Genomic DNA, 21,861 nt, shown 5'->3' with positions numbered 1-21,861 from the left:
ACTCTGGAAATAATTCATATTCATTCTACCATCTCTATTTACTCCACATAGTGCCGTTCCCGTTCCCTTCCCCCTCCCATTCTCTGATTTAGTTTCAGTTTCATTTCACGAATTTTGACGAACTGATAAAATGTCAAATGGTTTATGATGCTCTCCACCTCCTCCGGACCGCTGGTGGTTTGGCCTTTTTTTTTAGATCTAAATCTGTTGTCGGGCGTAATGCCCCGATTTCCCCCAGTCCCCGATTGTTGTTGGCTTTAGCTTTGGAGTTTATGAGCTTTGATATTTATTGTCATCAAATGGCGTTCGTTCAATGGAATTTATGACATTTCATTTGGCGTTTCGTCTCTTCTTTTGTTTGGTTTATAATTTTTGTGTTTGTTTTTTTTTACGATTTACGTTCCAATTTTGCTTTAAATTTCGTAGCACTTCCATAATTTCCTGATGCCTTTGCATTGCTGAATGAAAATTAAATACAGAAGAGTGGAAAATCCTTTTTCATTAATCAAATGATTAAGCCTCAAAGTCAGTCTAGGGATGCTTTTGGGCTCCTGGCCGTGGCCATCGCCCGCAGTGGATAATTTGCGTCAAAATGTCAGTTTATTTGAAGAGTCCAACGGTCGAACGTTGGCGCCACAGGACAGAGAAAGGTGAGGCGCCACAGGGCGAGAGAGAGAGAGAGAGAGTCGCAGATGAGCGACATGCAATTGAATTAAAATTAAAATAAATGCCACAAAGGAACAACCAACACCAAAATACGTAATAATTTGCAATTTATTTAACTGCGGACAATCCTGCGGAACCCATGGGGACTGGTGGGGGCTCCTGCCTGATCCTTGTTTCAAAAAATTATAAATTAAAAAAAAAAAAAAATAATTAAAAACCATTTGGTTTGCTGCGTGGGAAACTCGCTTTCAATTAATGCAAAAATGTCCTAAAATGGACAGCATTTTCTCACCGAAAATCGCCGTCGCCGTCGCCGTTGACAGGAATAAATTGAAATGCCCGCCTCGTGATGCATGCCCCCGAAAAAGTGCGTGACTGTTGCGAAAAAAAATAAAGCCATGAACACAACGCCTGTGGTGGCAATTGACAAGTGAATTTTTGCTCAAATGAGAATTTAACATGTTGATTTAAACCAAACAAAAAAATCGCAGATTAATGGAAAACAGCAAAGAGTTTTTGAGACAAACCGGGATGGAATTTCTTCATTAGAGAAGCTCTGACGAATGGAAATTCCACATACATCTCTATCTAAAACAATATTTCTTTTATTCTTATCAGGCGGTATTTATCGATTCATAAATCTCCAAAATTGTCAAACAGGTAATCACTCAAATTGCTCTGATTTCGTATTAGAATTGGTAACGCCTCATAAATAAGTCAAAATCGGGGGTCCCCACAGCTAGAGCAGAATTGTAGGTGTGGATGTTATCGCTAATTGATGTGTACGGGGGATTGGGGAGGGGGGGGGGGGTGGGGGGGTGGCGGGGGGGTAGATGACACACATATCAAAAGGGTTGTATTTCTTATGTGGGGGAAAAGCCCAAACAAAATAAGAGATTACTTGGGAAAGTCCATTATTGGTTAGTAAATTAAAGAACTATCTATTTTAACCCAGTTTTGCATCCAATCATTCACTTAATTGATCTGTTATCCACATCGTTATCCCGTTATCCCTGGCCCCGACTAATATACACAACTTGTGTGATATATCCACAGTCATTCAAGTCAATCAAATGCTCATCTGTCAAATGACAAATGATTTTTAAAATCACTTCAACCAAAGGCTTCCTCGTCAAAGTTCCACTCCTCGCTCCATGGGCTCCTTGCAGGGTGGAGAAAAAATATTCATAGAACACGGAGAAAAGCGGAAACAGACACTTTAAATGCTTGCGATATTGTCAATCAAAATTCAATCGAAGCCATGAATCATGACACACAGATGGAGACATGGAGACCCCTGCCCGACTCTTCCCCCTCTGGTTATGGTTGATGATGGGGCTTCAAGAGAGCTTCAACTCTCTCTCTCTCTCTGAATCACTCAATTGATGGATAGATGCTTGGTTGGTTGCTTGGTTGGTTGGTTGGATGAATGCAGAAAGAGTCCTGCAAAAAAAGGATGAAATGGGAATCACTCAACATGAGGATGCGTGTTGAATGATGGCAATGCTGCTGCTGCTGCTGCTGCTGGAATATGTGACATTGTGGAAAGGAGAGGACCGACAGAAAGCATTTAACATTGGCATCCTGCCACACAAGGAAGGAAAGGAACCTTCCACCCAAGTGGATGGCATGGCATGGCATGGAATGGAATGTGTGTGGTGGCATGTGTGGGAGGCAGGGCAGGGCAGGGCGCACTGTCATCAGTCAATGTCAGTGTGTGGATAGTTTTGACATTTTTATGAGCAAATGATAAGTCTCTCCACGCGTTTGATGCCTGCCTGTCGTCCAATGTTTGACACTTGCCAGCCACACACATCAACAAAATATTCTACAACTTATAAGAAATTCTTTTCGCTTGATGTATTTATGGCCCTCTTACTTATCGCCCACGATGCGGTGTACAAGTATTTTTAAATTTAAAGTGTGACACGAGTTAACAGTCTTCAAATCGCGGGGCCATCGGGCAATCAATCAAAGCGAATGCCACATCGTCTTGGAGTCGTTAAAGTCGTCGCTTTTGGCCCGGATCGTTCACGTGTTTAATGACTGACTTTTTGACGTTGTATCCCCCATAAAAATGATAGCGAGAGTGGCTACAGGAATTTGTCAATGCAGTAAAAAGGGTTCGATAAAGGATTAGAAAAGGAGGAAAGTGCGAAAAGTGGCATGGAAACCCTTTGTGGATATTTTGAGATCTGTTGAACTTTGAAAGGAGTCTGCTTAACCATTTTAGTGTCCCCATTATACATATGTACTGAGATCTAGGACAAGATTAAATAAGTTATCTAGGAAAGGTTACCAGAAAAATGATGAAAAAAATATTAGAAAAAAATCGAAAAAGTACTAGATGATAGCTAGAAGAAAAACAAAAAAAAAAAAAAATTATAGAACAAACCCTTAATAAGCACCAGAAAATTCTAAAAAAATACTGAAAAGCTACCGAAAAATACTAAACACATAAAATACTAGAAACCAACTATAAATGACTCAACAAAAAATCAGAAAATGTGAGAAAACAGGAAAATTATTACCAGAAATTACAAAAAATAAACACCAGATAAATACTCCTCCACCGGCTTTGATAAATACTATAAAAATACTAGAAAATACTAGAAAAATACCAGAAAGATCTCTAATATTTTTCTAATTTTTTAATCGATTGGTTCTTCGAAATTCGTTAAAACCTAATTTTCCAGATCTCTTAAAATTCCCTAAAAATTTCATTTTCCACACCAAAAAAATACTCTACAAACCACCCCCGTGACCACAATTTTATTTTCAGCAATTGTTATAGCACCTAATCAGAAAGCAATTTCCATTTATCTACCTTCAAAAACCGCATACCGACCGGCAATGCCATTGCCTTTTGGGTCATAAATTCTAGCCAAAATTGATTTCCTGATATCATCTATATAAATAAAATAGCTAAAACAACACAAGAATCCGTTCGGGGGGATCGACCATTAATAATTGCGAATGCAATTGTCAAAAATTGTTCGCGTACGTTTTTGTGGAAATTTTGCGGAATATCCAATGCACATTTTCTGCCTACTAATATTGACTTCCGTTTCCGCTGCAAAGAGTACGACCCAAAAGTATGTTTCCGCTTCTGCTCTTCTTTCGAAACAATTTTTCACACAGCAAAATTTTTGTTATCATGTGTCGCCCCATTACAACGCAGAGAAAACAAAATCAATTTTCCAATGAAATGCCACAGCAGAGACGCAGAAAAAATGCATAGGAAAATTTTACAAATCAGACAAATAAATAAATAAAGGCGCGATGGGGCGACGATATTTGACATTTATTAATTAAAAATGTGCGAAAATTTATATTAATTTTATTCAACAACAAAAGAGGAAGCTAATTTCAATTTATTTTATTTGTCATCTGAATGTTTTATGTTCCTGCCGAACACTCCGAGGGATAGATAAAAAGAATTGGAGTTCTAAAAACATAAATCCCATAAATATTGAAAGATATGATGGAAGGATGGCAGAAAGGTGGAAAGGAAATCGCTCACAAATTAGGACCGATGAATGCTGCTGGATGACGCCCTTCATCCCCCTTTCCCAATACCAAAAATAATACCATATCATAGATGAATATTCTTATATTTTTAATTTCCCTAAAAATTTCATTGGTTTTTTTTGAAACACAATCGAAAATCTCTTTTTAAACAGAAAACCCACATAAAAAACCAGAATGAAGTACTCCAGAAAGATTGCAGTTATGTACAGCATAAAGGCGATGGTGTGAATCAAATCAAATGTGCCATGGAGTATACTTTGACACCCCTGAGTTATAAGATGGGGTTTATAGCACGATTGGGGGATCCTACGCAGGTAATGCATGTACCAGCGGGGTCCATCAAAGCCACAACAGTGAAGCTACAGTGGAAAAAAACACTCATTACCAGAAGATCTCACAAGTAATACATGTACTACTACCTTCAATTCAAGTTCCGTCCAGTAGGTGTCATTTGTGTTGATATATTTCACCCATTTCTCCGCTAGATCCTCCATGTCTGCCTTAAGTTGGAGTTTTTTGAGGCCTCCTAAAAATGTGCAATAGGTCCAATACATGGCCCACATTGACAGCGGTATGTACTACTCTCAGTTAAAAATGGAACACAGGTCTTAAATCCACTTCAACCTACCCACAAAGCAATCCAATCAGACGTCAAATCTAGCAATAGAAAGCTCACTAAAAATAGTATTATGATAATCGCAATAAGACTTGTGATGGCCAGATAAAATTCGATGGCAGTTGCGGTATAGTTCTGCAGATAGATTATACCATCCAGTCGAAGGATCCAAGGCAGAGTTATGCGAAATGTCACGGCCAAAAGCAACTGAAAAGTGGAGCTCCTCTTAGGGTTTGCTTAGGGGATTGTTTTCTTCAATGAAAGACTCACCGCAAATGCTACCATGACTATTTTCATAGACGTCTTGAAATACATTCTTGGAATATCTCTGAAATCCTTGAATTCGAAATATTTTAAAGACTTACAGAAATTGCAAAGCAATTCGGAAACAAAAATCGTAGCTTACTAATCATTGGTTTATCCCCAAACATCGCTGATTTGTTCCTTCATTTGTATCGACTGTGCAGATATTCGTTTTTAAACATTACACAAAATGTATTTGTCTTCAATTATTCATACAAATTTCAGGCCTGGCCTCCTGTGTTCTTTTTTTTTTTTTTGTATTTGTTTTTGCCATTTCTGTGTCTCCTTTTTTGTGCACAATTTTCATTGTTGATTTATGGGATTTGCTAGATTTTGACAGTCGTTGTTGCAACACACGAAATACGGGTAGGGGTGGCGGCGGGGGAGGATATGTGTTTGTATAAACAGGATTTTATAATCGGCTTTCTATATTAATTTTAATTTTATTTTCGGCATTTTATTATAATTACTCTTGATATATGTAAATGGCAGAATCGTTAGCAGAATTTCGTATTCGTATTGTTTGCTGCCGCTGCACTTGATGTCCCATGGTCCATGCATGTCCCTCAAACTAGTTTTGTGGGGTGGGACGGGGGAGATTTCCCCTAAAAAAGGATATATCTTTTGTGGTTTTAAATGTTTTTAATTGTCGTTGTAATTTACATGCGCTGTTTGTTGTTTCATAATCGCATGCTCTTTGTCCTCGTGTATGGGGGTAATATTTTGCCAAAATATTTATAATATTTTAATGCTAATTTTTCGTACAAATCCACAAATGCAGCTTCCATACCCGCCCTCCCCCCTCCTCTGCATCCTCCCTGGGCTTTGTATGTTTTGTGTATTTTTGGTCAATTTTTGTATCTGTTTGTGATATTTTAATTTTACTGTCACATTTGATCATAAATTTAGCGATTAACAAATAATATCCACCAGGCTAAACCGAAACCGAAACCCCAAAGAGCCCACAGAAAAAGAAAAGCTCTATTGAAAGGTATTTCCAAAGCCCAAAGGCTGCGATTAGTTATATTTAATTGCATTAGATAGAGCCCCTATAATTATGGTTCGTTCAACAGCAAATCGAAGAAGCAAAAAAAACCCTTCCACGTATTTTGTTTTCGAATTTGCTTCATTTTCGGTCCCCAGTCTCGAAGGCATGATTTTTTTTTGCTTTTGTATGCTTTGAATTATTTGTTTTACATTTAATTCATTCATTCAAATATTCCTTTGCTTTCTGTATTCCAAAACCATGTCGGATAAAATAAATTATTTTGCCCAATCAATCGATTCCTTTAAGGAAACATCCCTCCCATCAGAGCCCACAGAGCCGGATGAACTAATAAAAATTACCTACGATATGGTCTTCAATCTAAAGTGCGATACAAGTGCCGAAGATGGAGAACACGCTCAGGAGATGGATTCTCTCGGGGAGATCGCCAAATGGACCACACGATCGACAATAACCGAAAAGCAGGAGATCCAAAAGAAGAGCAAAGAAAAGCTGGGGCACTCTCCCCACTTGATGATCATCTTTGAGGACGGCGACTGGAACAGTGCCATGCATTTCCTCATCGAATCGATCAGGAATCCATTCAAATCGAATGCCGTGTCCACGGTCTTTGTGGAGCAGCACATTCGTGCGGATATATTGGAGCACCTTCGGCCGGAGTTGCAGCCCTTGCAGAAAGAGGCACCCCTTACGGTGCATCCTAGTTATTTGAGTTCCCTGAAGGTGGTGAATGAGATGCAGATGGAGTTCGTTGCCAAAGTGGATGTCATCGATCCATCGGGTAATACCCCCGTTTTGCTCACCGACTGTAATGCCAATGAGTTGGGCGTGTATTCCGATGGTGTCATCATGCTGCATACCTTTAAAAAGAGCGAGAACATCATCGATATATGCGCCAGGGACCCGACACCTTTCGGCTCTGTTTCCATCTGGAACGAGGGTATGGATCGCGCCTTCGATATTGTGGCTGCCATCAATTCTCCACATTTCTATTTCAATTGCACAAATGTGGACTTGTCGCCGATCGACCAGTACTTCCAGGCCGAAGAGAATTATGCCCTAATCGATAATGGTTTCCACTTTGAAGCCCTGAAGATCTACGAACAGTTCAAGACCATTGTCTTCCCCTTGGTCCATCATATAGCCCCGAAACCGGAGGCCAATGTCGAAGTGGAGGAGCCATCACCCATCTCCTTTTTGGACAGCTAAAAGGCTTCCTCATTCTTAATCGATTTTTGTTGCCCAAAATATAAATTCCAATAAAAATTTTCAAGTTATTTTTGGTTTTATTTACATGTTAATCGAATATGATCGGCACCTGTCATCAGTAATAATCATATTTCTTTGCGTTTCTGTTTGTTTTTGGGTCGTCTTAATGTATCCGAATCCCGGGTTATACAAAAACCTGTTGCAGGCAAAAAAAAAAAACCAATGGCATTCCGTGACTAATGCTGCATCAAGCTTTAAATGAAGATAACTCTGATGATAACTGCTTTTGGGCAGTACTGTATTTTTCCTTGTGATGGGTAATAATTGATTGATGTTTCTATAGATTGAGAATAGTGTAGGGTACGCCTTTTGGGAGGTGCTGTACTTTTTAAAGTTTAAATAGTCCTTAAAAGTACTATTCTTTAGAAAACCCCTTTTGGGTGGTACTGTACATCCTTAAAGAGTTTATCGATCCTTTATTTATTCAGTACATTTTTGGGTACAATCTATAAGTTATTAATATCAATTCCATGATCTTTGAAATCCATTCTCTGATCATCAAATCTTCATAAAACAAACTCAAAGTCCATCAATCCATACACCCTCTCCATCTCCAGAGATTCGCGAGACAATGCCAGATCCATGAAGGCAATATTTATGATGGCTCAACCTTTAACAGTCACCACCGAGAGCCGGACGCAATGTGTGGTGCTGTCTGGACCATAAAACCATCACTTTATGGCCGAATGATGAGTGTGTGAGTGACGCTCTGACGGCCGGCACTTAAGACCCGAAACCGAATCCAAAAATAAAGCAAGGCTCATCAATGTGATTATCAGTTTTTGCTGGAATTTATTTCGCATAAATCTCGCTGCAAATGTCATCCAAATATGGGGGCTGCTGATATCAGGTGCAGCAGCAGTCCTCCAACTGCAATGCCACACCCTTCTCTCTGGCGTTGGCTCTGTCTCTGGCCCTGGCTTTGGATCTCTCTCTCTGTCTCTCTGGCTGTGGAAATTCATTATAAAATGCGGTTTGAATTATTTGTCACAAATGTCTGGTCCTGTGTCCAGCGACGGGGTGTGACATTGATGTTGACATTGACGGACAGACAGAGCGGGTCGGTGTCGTTCTCTCTCATTCGATGCGACAAATGAAATGAAATTGTTAATGGTCGAGTGAGTCATCATCCGTAGTGTCGTTTCGTATTAAATGTGTTATTTTATTGGTATTATTCATTAGAACTATACACTCTCCCTAATTTGCTTAGAAGTGTTAAATACTCAGCGATCTTTTCGGTCTGCTTTCCTTTACCAGCTATATTTTGTATGTAAATTCCAATTTTATTCAATGCCGAGTCACTCGTTTTGCCAGTGTCTAGAGTTAACTGTCATTTTCAATCGTGTCTGCAGAACTTGTCACTCATTCAATAGTTTTGAAAATTGCAAATGTCACTTACAACCCAACAACAAGAGTGCAAGAGCTTCCCAGAGTTTTCCAGGCTTCCGAACTCACATCACATCTCATCTCTCGCACACACACACCATGTGTGAGTGTCGTCTGTGAGTGAGTGAGTGAGTGAGCAGCATCCTAGCATCCAAGGATGCGACATTCTGAGACAATGTTGCCGCCGGAGACGGAGACGACTACTAGCAGGAGCAAGACCAGGACCAGAACCAGAACCAGGACGTAGACGAAGACAAAGTCTCGGGCAAGAAGAATGCCAGCCCAGAGGATGACGCGGCAAGAGCAGACGCTGTGAATTAAAACAAGAATGGCAGGATAGGTTTTGCGAAGCCGAAGATTTAGATGCACTTCAAGAAACAGCATTCGTAGGGAAGGAAAAGGAAACACAGCCAAAAATAAATACCACAAAATACCATCAAAAGTTATAGAAAAAACCCAGAAAAATACTAGATGAATACCAAAAAATATTAGATATTTCCATAAAAAAATGGAACAATAAGATTCTCAATAAGGATTTTTTTTAAATTATACAAAAAAATACTTGAAATTACTATAAAATAATGGAACAAAAATATTATTTATAAAGATTCTTAAAAAAAAAATACTAGAAATGACTATAAAATACTGGAACGAAAAGATTCTTATTAAGGATTCTTTAAACAAAAAATTCCAAAAATTTACTAAAAATTACTATTAGAGGCTGGAATAAAATGATTCTTAATAAAGATTCTTAAAAAAAGAATACCAAAAAGTACTATAAATTACTTTAAAATACCGGAACAGAAAATTCTTAATTAAGATTCCTACAAAAAATAATACCAAAAATACTACAAATTACTATAAAATACTGGAACATAAAGCTTTTCTTAAAAGAAAATACCATAAAATACTAGAAATTCCAATAAAACACTGACACAAAAAGATTCTTTACAAAATACTACCAAAAATCAGACATTACCGTAAAATCTTGAAAGAAAAAATAATCTTAGTAAAGTTTCTTAAAACACAAATTTTTAGAAAAACAACAGAAAAATACTAAATAAAATACTAGAAAATACCAAAAAATATGTCATAGACGCATATTGCAGATTCGTTTGCAGAAAAGAGAATCAACACAAGCAGAGGGGCGCTGTGGCATAACGCGTGTAGTCGAATTTTCTCTCCCCTACAAACCACTTGTGAAAATCGTGAGACTCTCCTTCAGAGAGCATAACAAGGCCAGGGAATAAAATAATAAAAGGACACAAAGACAAAAGCATAAGAAAACTTGAGCTCTCTCTACCCATTCTCCCGTTCTGGCACTGCTCGCTCTATGTTTGTGTGAGGTTGACCCATAACGGAGATGGGGAGGGTAAGGGGTTCCGCTCCTGCCTTGTGCCGGTTGCAAGTGCAATATGTATTTCCTGGGGCTTCACTCCGGTCCGCCCCCGTGCCAGCACCGAGAGCGGGACAAACATGTACGCATCAAAATCAGACTTGTAATCCAAGTGCAAGTTGCGAATCCAAAAATCCATCCATCGCTTGCAGAGCATCCTTCACTCTCCGGGGCCCGAGACCTCCTTGCTGCCGTCGTGCTCTCGGGCTAAGTAAAACTTGAGCAAGACGGCAGATCCGTAAGCAAGGAGCCAAGGATTCACAGAAGGATTCACGGAAGGAGGAAGAGTCGCTCGCTCGCTCGCTCGCTCGCCTGATGTCACGTAGAATAGACATACAGACATGCAAGTGACAGACAGATGGAGAGACACTGTGACACGACACATTGACTGACAGCTGCAGGGACGACGACTTCGGCTACGACTACAGTGGGCGTTGTATGGGTGGGCTATGGGGGCGTGGCAGCTGGCAGAATGAGGCACTGGAAGGTTGCAAGGATTTTGTGCAAGAAATGGCGTGTGCAAACAAAACCGAAAGACAAAAGCAAATGATGGACATGCACGGGAGAGAGACTGCAGAAGATTGACGGCGGAGGAAAATGTCCAGGACACGGGACACGGGACACGGGGCTACGGAACTCTGTTGGTCAATGGAACAGCAGCAGCGGCAGTTTCCTTAGTCAGCATCTCCATCGTGGCTTGGGCATTTAATTTCAAAAGGATTGTGCAATCAACATAAACGGTGGGAGGTGTGCAGAGAGGGAGAAGGAGATGGAGATTGAGGCAACAGCAAAATTAAAGGATCTGTGTATTAAATTATATTCTATAGTTTCCACTTACGAAAGGAAAGTCTTGAGCAGAAAAGTATGTCAAGAAAATGAAAACCAAGGACTTGAGTGTTTCTTTTCCATTTCTTTGATTTATTTCATTCCCCTTAACCCTAAATTTATGTTCCCAGAGTTCACATTATTCCACCTCTAATTCCAGTCAACCTTTATCTGTGTTCCATTCCCATCGTTCCCCTTAATTTCCTTCCACTTAACCTCGCATTTTGATGGGAACGATGGAAAACACTTAATTGCCGCAAAATATTATTAGATTTTTCCAAAAAAAATCAAAATCACAGCCACACTCCATCCCCAAAAGTACTCGACTTTCGCTGCGTGGGGGGGAGGGGGGGGGGTTAACGGTCAAGTGCACTGTTGTCCTTGCGAGTCCTTCCTCTTTTGACGAAACATTAGACTGAGAATGGCGGAAGTGAAGGACGACAGAACACTCTCTTTATGCAAAAAGTGTTTTTAATTTCATTTTTTTTTTTTTTTTGTTCACATTTAATTTTTGCGCTCACATTTTTTGGATCAAGACCGGAAAATCATAAGCGCGGACGGGGCCACGGTGACGACGACGATGCGGCAGTGAAAAATAAATAAGAGTAATTAAATTTCGTAACAAACATGACGAGATAATGGACCGAAGCCATTAACAGAGCCCCGAGATGCGCCACTGACTGACGGGCTGGACGGTCGCGCGCTCGAAAGTTGACGAGAAGGAAGCTCCACGGCTCCACGGCTCCGCGAGTGGAGGACAACACAACAGAGGGTCGGTTGACGCCTAGACCCGGTCTGCAAAGCCCCATCCCGTCCGTGGGATGACCAGCCGTCATACATTACGGAGCCAAGCATCAGCATCCCAAGCATTTCTCAAAAAAACAAAACGTATGCGCCATCGCATCCTTTCTTGTTGCTCAACAAACTAAATTCCCAAGGCAAATTTTTCTTGATTTTTCTTCTTGGCTTCGTGTCTGAAGGTTACAAAAATTATTGCATCATTCATGGGTAGCCATCAGCGCGGGTCAGGCGGCGGTACGTGAGTGGCGCTCCGAAGGAATCTTGATGAATGTTGAGACATTTATAAAATGTTTCCCTTGTCGGCCATCGACAGCATCAGGAGAGGAGGAGGAAGGGTTACACCAGAGGTACAGTTTCTACAAAAGGTACGGCTCTCGTGGTGACTGTACTTTAGTTTTTTGAGGAAATTGTCATACTCCGCAGGGAAATATTCCCTTGTCTGACTGTACTTGTGGCTTAAAGCTTTTAAAGACATTCCCATACCGAAAGCACTAGGAAACTAGGCATCTATTCTTGCCACAAGCTCAAATGAGATTCATCTCTTTGTTGAAGACTCTTTCATCATGCCTCTCAACGAAGCATCAAACGAAATGGTCAACATTTTTTCTCAAAAGAAAAGCAGATGGAAGAGTGGACACAGAAGATACATCCAAGAGATACACAGAGAAGTAGAAGTTTCCAATGCAAGATGACAGCCTCATTCGTCAAATCATACAAAGAAAAATGTGAACTCTTCATCAGGTTTTTCGTTTTTTTGGGGTCTCTCGTCCTTCTCGTCCTTTGTCTCTATGTGTGCGCCATTTGGCCGTTGGGCAAGAGTTTGATGTTGACGTTTCAATATTGATGCAATGTGCTTCGGACCAAAGTTTGTCCCTCGTTCTCCCTCTCTCTCTCGAGATATATCTATAGTCTATAGCATATTTCATCGGCCATGTCCGTTGCCAATTCTTTGACTGACATGAAAAATAACAAAACAGCAAATCCAAAAAAGAAAGGATAACGCGAGGGGCGATGTCCAAGTTGATGACGATGACGCTCGCATCGTTGCGTTTCTCTCTCGTTCTCTGCATCGAGGCACGGAAGCATCCTCTAATCCATCGTCCAACGTCTTGGCATGTCCTTGGACTTACCCTCTCTCGATTTCTCGCCCAGGCAATCTACTGCAGCTGTCGTCCTGCTCAACGATGGATGGATGTGTGTGTGATGGCTTGAGGGCGCCACATCCTACCCCACTTCTCCTCCTCCTCAACGAGGAGGCGCCACAGACTGCTGTGCTCTCAATAATGTTCGATTTTGATGAAGTAGGCAGGTCCTTTCATGGCAGGAAACAGTCAAGAGGGATGGCCAGATAGATGGATGCTTTAAAGCAAACTAAAGATGTTTCCTTTCAGAAATCAGGCATCATCCCCAGAGTATTCGAGTCTCCTTTTCTTATAAATAGACCTTTTGTTGTTTTCCATTTTATAACCATGGATATCTCTCGTTTTAGCTGCCCAAAAGCCTAACTAAGTGCATCAAAAGCCTAAACCACATCCACATTCAGGCAATGGCAACGCCAACGCCATTCATCGAAGCGTGGCCGGGGCCATCACTTGGCTCGTTTGCTCATCGTCAAGACAAATGGAAAATAAATAAATTACTTCGGCCCCAAGCCCCCCGAACAAACCCCGCTGCCCGGCCTCGCAGTTCGTTCGGCCTCTTTGCAATTCCAAAACGTCACTGTACATATACGAATATTCCTCTCTGGTGTCTGGTCTCTGGTCAGGAGGGGGCAGGGGGCAGGGGGCAGGAGTGGCCAACAGTTGGCCGATGTCCAGTTTGATAGAGTCTTGTAGCTGCCTCCACTCTCCACTCTCCACTTGTGCTGCAGTGTGTGTGCAGCTTTTTGTAGCATGTAGTTGTTTTGCAAGAACGCCTCCTCTTCGGCTGATGCTGCTGCTGCTGCTCCTAAACTTTTAAAACGTCAATCAATTGTCCAAAGTTGTCCGGGTTGTCTGACATGTTTTAAATTAACTGACGAACGACGAACCAATGTAAACGATTTATGGGCCCCATATTCCTGGAATTTGTATTCAAAGATGGCGTTGGCCAAGAGGCCAGTCTCCTCAATGGTCAAAATATGGAAGATGGCTGCTGGTATTCAAAGAAATGTAATGTAATATTTTACCTGTTTGTAGAGCTTGGTTCTACCACACATAAATATCTGCTATTTATTTATCTGCCTCTGCATCGTATTTTTGTGGGGGATTTTGTTATCCTATGGAAAATTATAATATAATAATAATTACTGTCCAAACAATAGAGAAATTAATTGCGAAACAATCAACGTTTCATTAAAACAAAATGGATTTGACATAATTCAAATGCAGTTCTGCATTTGAGAGGCGCCTCCCCCCCCGCCCACAGTACTCTTCTGATGATCTGATGATTCTGTGGGTACCCTGGTTCCCCCCCGCCCCATCTATCCGGTTCGGTGGGTAACCAACGACCTGCCCTCTGGGTAGGGGGGAGGGGGGCGATGCCGCTGCTGTAACGCTGCTGAATCATTCATTTGGAAAATATTTAATTAATTTTTGCCAATAATGGTGGACAGCGCGAAAAAAAGAGAGCCAGAGCCAGAGCCAAAGCCAGAGCCCACACACACACACACGCCCACCGCAATTGCAGAGGGGTGGTGCGGGTCGGGGGGAACGACTTTTGGTCATGTGATATATTAATGCCGCGGTAATGATGCCGCCAGTCCGAAAGTTGTCGCTCATTTAACGACCAAACGACCGTCCGGACTAATAACCAAATGTCCTACATGTTTCGATGAGGCTTTAACTCTCGCGTGGAGGCACAAATTATGGGAGTCTGTGGGGAGTGGCTTATAGAGGGGTTTTATCCACACACACACCCACCCACACACAATTGCAATTTTAATCGCATTAAGAGTTGGGGCTTTGTTTTCCCAACAGAGTTTAAAATTGGAAACAATATTATGCGCAAGGGATCTCATTGTTTTTACAGATCTAGCGCATGGAGCACGGCCCTGTAACTCTCTAAAACTTAAGGCACATAGTTCTAGTTTTTAATAGAGTTTTAGGGTTACTTGGAACCGATTATCGGTCCCAGGCTCTGAGAAAATATGCCTCGTTCTGCCCAAGACATAGAATTTGTTCTTGTACTGTTGGCTATTCCGTTTCGAACCATTCGAGTCTTCAATTGAAGGAGTCATGCCCAAGCAATGCACATTGCTTGGGACCGACTTTTCCGCGTTGTATGTTGTTGTTGGATTCTTCGAACCGAAAAGTAAGTATTTTCTACGCCTCGTCAAAGACTCTTTACATTGTTGTTGGAATCTTAGGGACCGACTCAGGAGTCCAAGACAGAGAAGAGGCTGGAACTGCTTTTTGCTACCTCATGGAACATCTTGGTCAGTGTACAGACCAAAATCATTACAATCGGTGGCCTGGCCTGACCGAGACGTTCTGCTGAGACTTGGATCATATTTTTCGATGGCTCTAAGAGATATTTCTATAGTCCACTACTTTCATTATAGATAAATAACACACACTCTGTAGGGTACCTTTTCTGTATATTAAAATCCTGTCCATTTGTTTTCATTCCTTTGGCAATCAACTGTCTATCCATCCAAGCATCCACCCACTCTATCCCCTCACCCATCAATCTGTATTTCTAACGGAGTATCTTTCCATCAATCCAACCGGCTGCCTCCTGCAATGGCACTCAAGTGTCCAGCTGTCTATTGAAACTTTCCCATCTAATTGCTGCTGCAGTCTGCAGTCAACCGAATGGCCATCGTCCTCTGTCTAACGTCTAAAGTCTCTGCATCCCCGAAAAATCTCAGCCACTACCCAGAAATGTACTTCGATTCGTTGTCGTTGTCTTCGGTGCCTTTAGTCTGTGATTATTTTCACTACTCGGCAGCGGGGAGTGTGTGGAAAACTTTACTCCTTTTTATAATGTCAAGTCCATCAGTCAGTGGAAGTCTGGTTTTTTTTTTTTTTTTTGAAAATCAATGACTGCGGGTCCCACAAAGATAACAAGACCCCAAGAACCTGGGTGACCCACAATTAAATGTATTTGTAGGCCTGTCATTTTCACGACTAGACCGGGAAGTGAGAGGGTAGACCCAGTGACAGCCTCAAATGTTTAAAAATGTCAAATATTTATTTTATTTTTCAAGAGTACAAGAGTTTTAAGGGATTTTATCTGTCCCTCCTCTATGGTTCTCCGGTCACTTGAGAATCACAAATGAAATAAAATATTTTACTCTAGACTTTTGCTCATTTCATACCACACTTCGGGCCATTGATGGAACACAGAATCTTTCGGATGCTAGCATGTGCATGAAATGAACTTCCTTTTACAACGTCCTCTTCCTGGCTCGTCCTCGGTTACTCCTCCTCCGCCTCTAGGGGTTACTCCTTCTCCTGCGGGTCAAACTCCGTTTGAAGAGTGCCTTTCCAGATGAATATCCTACAAGTATTTTCTATATGTTGCTTGTCTCTGGGCAACCTCTGCTCGCACTCCCTTCCATCATTTGTCCCAAAAATGTGCATCCGCCCGCCAACAGCATTTATTGGCAGTTTTTGTGTTGCTTGCGAAAATCTAAAAATACTTTTTGACATATCAACGTGTTTAGTTTGGACTGCAGTTTCGAATGCAGTTCCCGTCGAGTGTGTGTGTGTTGTGTGTGTGTGTGTGGGTTTGCCATTTGCCATCTTAACATTTGAAAAACCGAAAACTGAACATTGTGTTGGCTGTCTTGCCGACTGTCACTCAACCGACAAACTGTTTTTCGGCAAAATGTTCATTTGTACAAGTGTCTCCGTGTCTCTCTGACTCCGACTCGTTCCACGTCTTGTCTCTCAAACATACATATGTATGTGGAACTAGTTCAAAAGCCACTTGATCTGGAGTACATTAAAAGTGGAGGGCTAAGCATTTAGAGGTAGAGAATATCATTTAGAGTTAGAAAAGGAAGTTTTCGGCCTCAATTTCTAAGAAAATATTCCTTCTTAATGAACTAGTTCGCAAGGGAATGGTGAAAAGTTAACCATTGGCAATGAAACAAAGCAAATTAGAGCCCTTTCTACACTTCTTTTCACGGAAATTGTTGTGTTCCTCTCTTCGCAACTAAAAAATGTTACTCTTAAGCACTTACAGTCCCTTCATTATCTTATGAACTAGTTCAAAACCCTCTAACCTCATTTTCAAGGACAATTTTCTGTACCGAACAGAACTAGTTCTTTTAGACAATCAAAATCCACTTTATTTATTTGTTTTCACCGCTCGAAGCCTTCGTTCTCAATTTACATTCAGCCGTTTACAAATTTCCTTAAATAAATAATGAAAAAATGTCTTAATTTCAATTAAGAACGCTTCACCCATTTGTGTGGGAAATCCTGAAGCCTCCACAAACGCCGCAACGAAACGAACTTGAGAGCCGTGAGGCCCCCCCGCACCAACAAATTTTTCGGACAAAATTTGCTGCTGTCCTCAGGACTCGGCAGGACTCTCGAGTCGACTCGACAGCTTTCAGCCAGCATGACATATCAAAAGTATAAAATATTTTTAAAAGAAATGTTTTTTCTAGGGGAAACAAAAAAGCAAGAGCCGAAGGACGAAGGACGAAGGGAGAGGAAAAAGTTTTCAATTACAACATTATAAAGATCGACAAGCTGTCTGTGGCAAATATGGCCCAGGACCTCAGGTCCCCACACATCCTCGTGTGCTCCCCTCGTGTGGGTCCTTCCTATGGCTACAAAATTATTATTTATATTCCAGTGCAAACGAAATTCGTGTTCGACACATGTCTCCAAGGATTAAACACGAGTGACCGCAAAATCATCATCAAGGAGTTGAGGCGCAAAACTTTTCAGAGGGGAATGAGTGGCAATGGAACGAGCACAAGGCGAGACGAGACTGTACCTGCGAGCGAGAGTGGAGTGCTAGTGCGGCGCTGCTCCCAAAGATCAGGACAGGAAGAAAAATATAAAACGTCAAACGTCAAGAACTTTTTTTCCATGTCAAAAAAGGGAGCCAAAGAGGGAGCCAAAGAGGGAGCCGAAGAAGTGTGTCCGAAAGCTGTCAAAAGCCACTATAAACTTGTGACATGTCAAGCGTCACAATACTCCCCAATGTCCCGTTCCATCCTGTGGAACTACTCTCCCCCTGGCACTCCTCTTCCCACTGGTATCCCCCCCTGAAACTCCTCCTCCTCCTCCTGTGACTCCCATGCATGTGAAAACTTTTGAATTTATTTTTCTGCTTTTTCTAGCTTTTTTTCTCTCTTTTCGCTCAAGTATGTAATTTTTTAATAACGGTAAACGGTCATTCATGACTGACAGTTGAGGGGAACCCCCCCAAATCGTAGCCAATCGAAGGTGTGGCCCCACATGTGAGGGCTCTGCTCTCCGACTACAGAGGACTACATAAATGTCAGCTTAAGTGAAAAATGTCGTACAGACGGACAACGCTTCCTAGATCGTAGACAAGTATTTCGAAGGGGAAGACCTCGTCCGACAAGTCCTCTCTGTCTGCTTTAAACTTTTGCCCATCGAAATCACACGACATGTCAGAGCATAGACCATTGGAATTTTCAGACTGCGTTCGGGTTGGGGCCTCCTCCTCTCTTGAGGTTTATTTTCCTCTTTTTCTAATGAATTCCTATCGAAAGCTTATGAAAAGTCAAGGAAATTTATATAAAATAAAGATTACTTTTTTGAAAGCTTATCAGAAAAAGTTTTAATATAGAAAATTGAATAAATTGTGAGTTGATTTTTAGTAAATTAATCGAAACCCCATAGATGTTCCCTATTTACAACCTTTATGGACTGCCTGAGACAGAAACCCATTTAAATACGTACAATTTAGACGCTTTGCTGTCAGAGTGGTAGTTCAGGGGTTTCTTTTAGGGGCTTTGGTCCCTTGGTCAAGCAGACGCGTCGCCGTTCATCATTGCCCTCCCTGTCCCTTGCGGTTTCTCGCCTCTCCTTTGTGCTAAATAATGATGGAAAGTAAACGTTGCAACCAAATAAAACAAAAAAAAACCATAGAGAAAGAGCAACGAGAGAAGAACGTACGAAAACTCTGGACAAAACTTTAAGCGAATGTCCTGCATTTTATTTTTTTGATGTCCTCTGAGGATATGTGAAAGTTGAAATGTTTCAAGAGTTAAGCTCGAGAATACAAGAAACGGCAGAAAAATAAAACAAAAACCTTTCTGGAAATAGACAAAAACTTTAAATAGTTCTCTAAACTATTTTTCTCTCTCCCTTTTTTTTTGACGTTTAGATTCGTTGAAGCAGTCAATTTGCTGCCTCACCAGTGTTGCCACCCCAGAAGAGTGCATTATTTTGTGGGCAAATGCTCCACGAAAACTAAAAATAATATATATACGTATATAATTGGAACGAAAACCCCATTTGAAAATAAATGTGTAATTTCTGGAAAATTTTCATAAATATATAATAAAATTTGGCAGGGGTGGCATCCCTGTTGTCATATAAGAATGATCTGGAAGCTCTGAATTTTTAGAAATGGGGAAGAAAACCTTTTAATTCTGCGCAATTTTGAGCATCCCGATTCCGTCGAAATCGATTGTGAAATCGATAAATATTTATCATTTTTTATCAGTTTTATACAAGATATCAATTTTAAAGAAATAATCGATTGTGGAATCGAAAACAATCGATAAATATTTGGCGCGTTCGTGTCAGTCCTTAAATAAATAATCGATTGAGAAATCGAAACAAATCGATAAACATCGATAACACTTTCAGGCTTCTCTTCTTTTTAATCTTTTCCTTTCTTCTCTTAAAGAGTTCTTTCTGTAAAACCTTATCTAATCACTCCCTACATTCGATACACTCGATCACAGCAATGGCCGTCTTTCCTTTATGTGCGCTTGGCCTCCATTTCAGCCGCATTGTCCATTGGCCCCATCTGTCCAACGTTCACGTCTATGTCCACCTCTATGTCTACTTGTGCTACGTCTATGTCCATGTGCCACAGCTTCGCCTGATGTCGACGATGTCTTCTCCTCCTGCCGCTTCGTTCGCTTGTCCAGTGTCCTTATTAAAGTCCTCACGGTTCCTGCATCAACTTTGGATGTTGGTTCTTGTTGTTGTTGCTGTTGCATGTCACTCTGCTTCAGTTGCTGCTGCTGTTGTTGTTGCTGTAGCCCCACTTATCATCCCCGGTGACACTTTATAATTTCTTTACTTTTAGTGATGTCACTATTTATTTCATTTTTCCATCAAAACTTTTAAGTTTTACAATAAATTTTCAGAGGAAATACAAATAGAGTGTCCAGCAGAGGACGACACACACACACACACACACACTCCCTCTCTGTCTCTGTCTCACTCGATGTGGTTGCACTTATACATGTATCCCTAGGATGCAGCGCAAGAGTGGACGGAGTGGAGGGACGGGTGGAGATCCGAGAGGTGGAGGTGGAGGTGAACGACTTCCATTTTGTAAGTGATGTCCATGTCACTGTCAGAAGTGCTGCCTTCGTTCTCATGGCTTTTTCTTTTATATATTGTACTTGTTGTTCTTGTTTTTCCCCCTTTTCATTTTTTCCTTGAGATATTTCCCCATTTGTTGTTGTTTTTGTTGTTGTCACTGTGTGTTTCCCTCCATTTCCCATGGGTTTGACATTTCTCTGGCATTGACTTGAAATTAGGGGGTAATACCTGTTCCTTACTATATTATGACTTCAGTTAAAAAAAAATGTACAAGACATATATACATGAATGAAAAAGAGTTGTTTTTTGCAGAATGAGATTAGGTTCTGTCTTAACGGTGAGCATTTCAGGGTTGTATTCGACTTATCGACTTATACATACTTTGCGGTGACCTTCTGTCTTGAATATTGTTAAAGGGGAATGGGGATATCAGAATAATCTACAAGAGTAGAGTAGAGTTTTCAAAGATGATAAATCTTGACCTATTGATACAAAAATTGCACTAAGTTTTATCGTACATCGATAAGTTTTTGATATTTTCAACAAATGCTCGATTTTTCGATTTATAGATGCAGAATTTGACTGACTTTTCGACATTTTAGTGCGAATTACCAATTAGTTGTCGATATCTATAAGCTATTATCATCGATTATCAATCAATAATTCATTTTTATCGATATATAAGTGAAATTGAGTGAATATATTGAGTGAAATTATTCTCAAAATCCAAAGCCAATGAAAACCTACTTCAATTCATTGAATATTCATACTAGAAAAAGCTCAAAAGTTATCCCAAAAGATCTGTCTCTTACACTTTTAAACTCCAAATCCTTTCGTTAAACCAAATATCAACTAATAAAATCCCCCATCATTTCAAAAACACATTCCAATCAAAAACTAAACCCGTTTTCAATTCGGACAAAAGCGTAATGCTTTTGTCTGCTTTTCATGAGTGTCATGGCTGTGTGTGAAATCTTTGTGAAATGTTTACTAATTGTAATTCATCCTCAACTTTCAACTTTTGATGTGTACATTGCATTACAAAAGCTCGGAAAAAACTCAACAATTTTTGAATTCGCCATAAAAAAAATACACAAAAAACCGGAGCGTGCAAATATTTGAAATAAAAAGCGGATTTATGCAACAGAAAAGAGTGGGATGACAAAAAAAAAGCAAAGGATTAACCTAAATAAATACAAAACAATTGTGAAAATTGTGCCAGGATAAAAAAAAACGTCGCCCCAAGAGCGAATGTCATACTGAATAAGAAATTCTGAGGCAAAAAGCGAAGAAGAACGAAAGGAACTGGCGGGCGAGTCGACTCTTGAGTACTTGAGACCCCCAGTCGTTGGTGGCTGGAGGCTGAGAAGTTCAGCCGACCGCAATGATCTATTGCCGCCAAGTCTGAGGAATGAAGGAACGAAAGAATGAAGCCAACAGATGGACACAGTTCCCGAGTGTTGCAACAAGAACAGGCAAAGTGAAATAATAAAAGTCAGCAAAGAGTGCGAAAGAAAAAAAAACGAGGACAAAAATAAAACGAGGAAAAAAGCGAGTTGGAAAGGTGAACTTTGTGGTGGCT

General features: G+C 40.7%; 2 protein-coding genes across 2 annotated transcripts; one reads left to right on the top strand and one right to left on the bottom strand.

Moving 5' to 3' along the window:
* Window positions 1-4,270: 4,270 nt before the first annotated feature.
* LOC108161206 lies at window positions 4,271-5,331 on the bottom strand. The gene is made up of 5 exons (XM_017295427.2): window positions 5,220-5,331; window positions 5,084-5,149; window positions 4,826-5,020; window positions 4,617-4,775; window positions 4,271-4,556 (listed from the first exon to the last, which is right to left on the bottom strand). The coding sequence occupies exons 2-5, from the start codon at window positions 5,126-5,128 to the stop codon at window positions 4,278-4,280; spliced, it is 678 nt and encodes a 225-aa protein (XP_017150916.1). The 5' UTR covers window positions 5,129-5,149; window positions 5,220-5,331; the 3' UTR covers window positions 4,271-4,277.
* Window positions 5,332-6,362: 1,031 nt separating this feature from the next.
* On the top strand, window positions 6,363-7,331 carry LOC108161205. Its single transcript, XM_017295426.1, has one exon. The coding sequence runs from the start codon at window positions 6,363-6,365 to the stop codon at window positions 7,329-7,331; it is 969 nt and encodes a 322-aa protein (XP_017150915.1).
* The last annotated feature ends 14,530 nt before the right edge of the window (window positions 7,332-21,861 follow it).

Source organism: Drosophila miranda, chromosome 4 (assembly GCF_003369915.1).
Source record: "Drosophila miranda strain MSH22 chromosome 4, D.miranda_PacBio2.1, whole genome shotgun sequence".
NCBI classification, from domain to species: Eukaryota; Metazoa; Arthropoda; class Insecta; order Diptera; family Drosophilidae; genus Drosophila; species Drosophila miranda.
The sequence above is the reverse complement of the archived record's forward strand: the minus strand, read 5'-3'. Positions and strand labels throughout refer to the sequence as shown.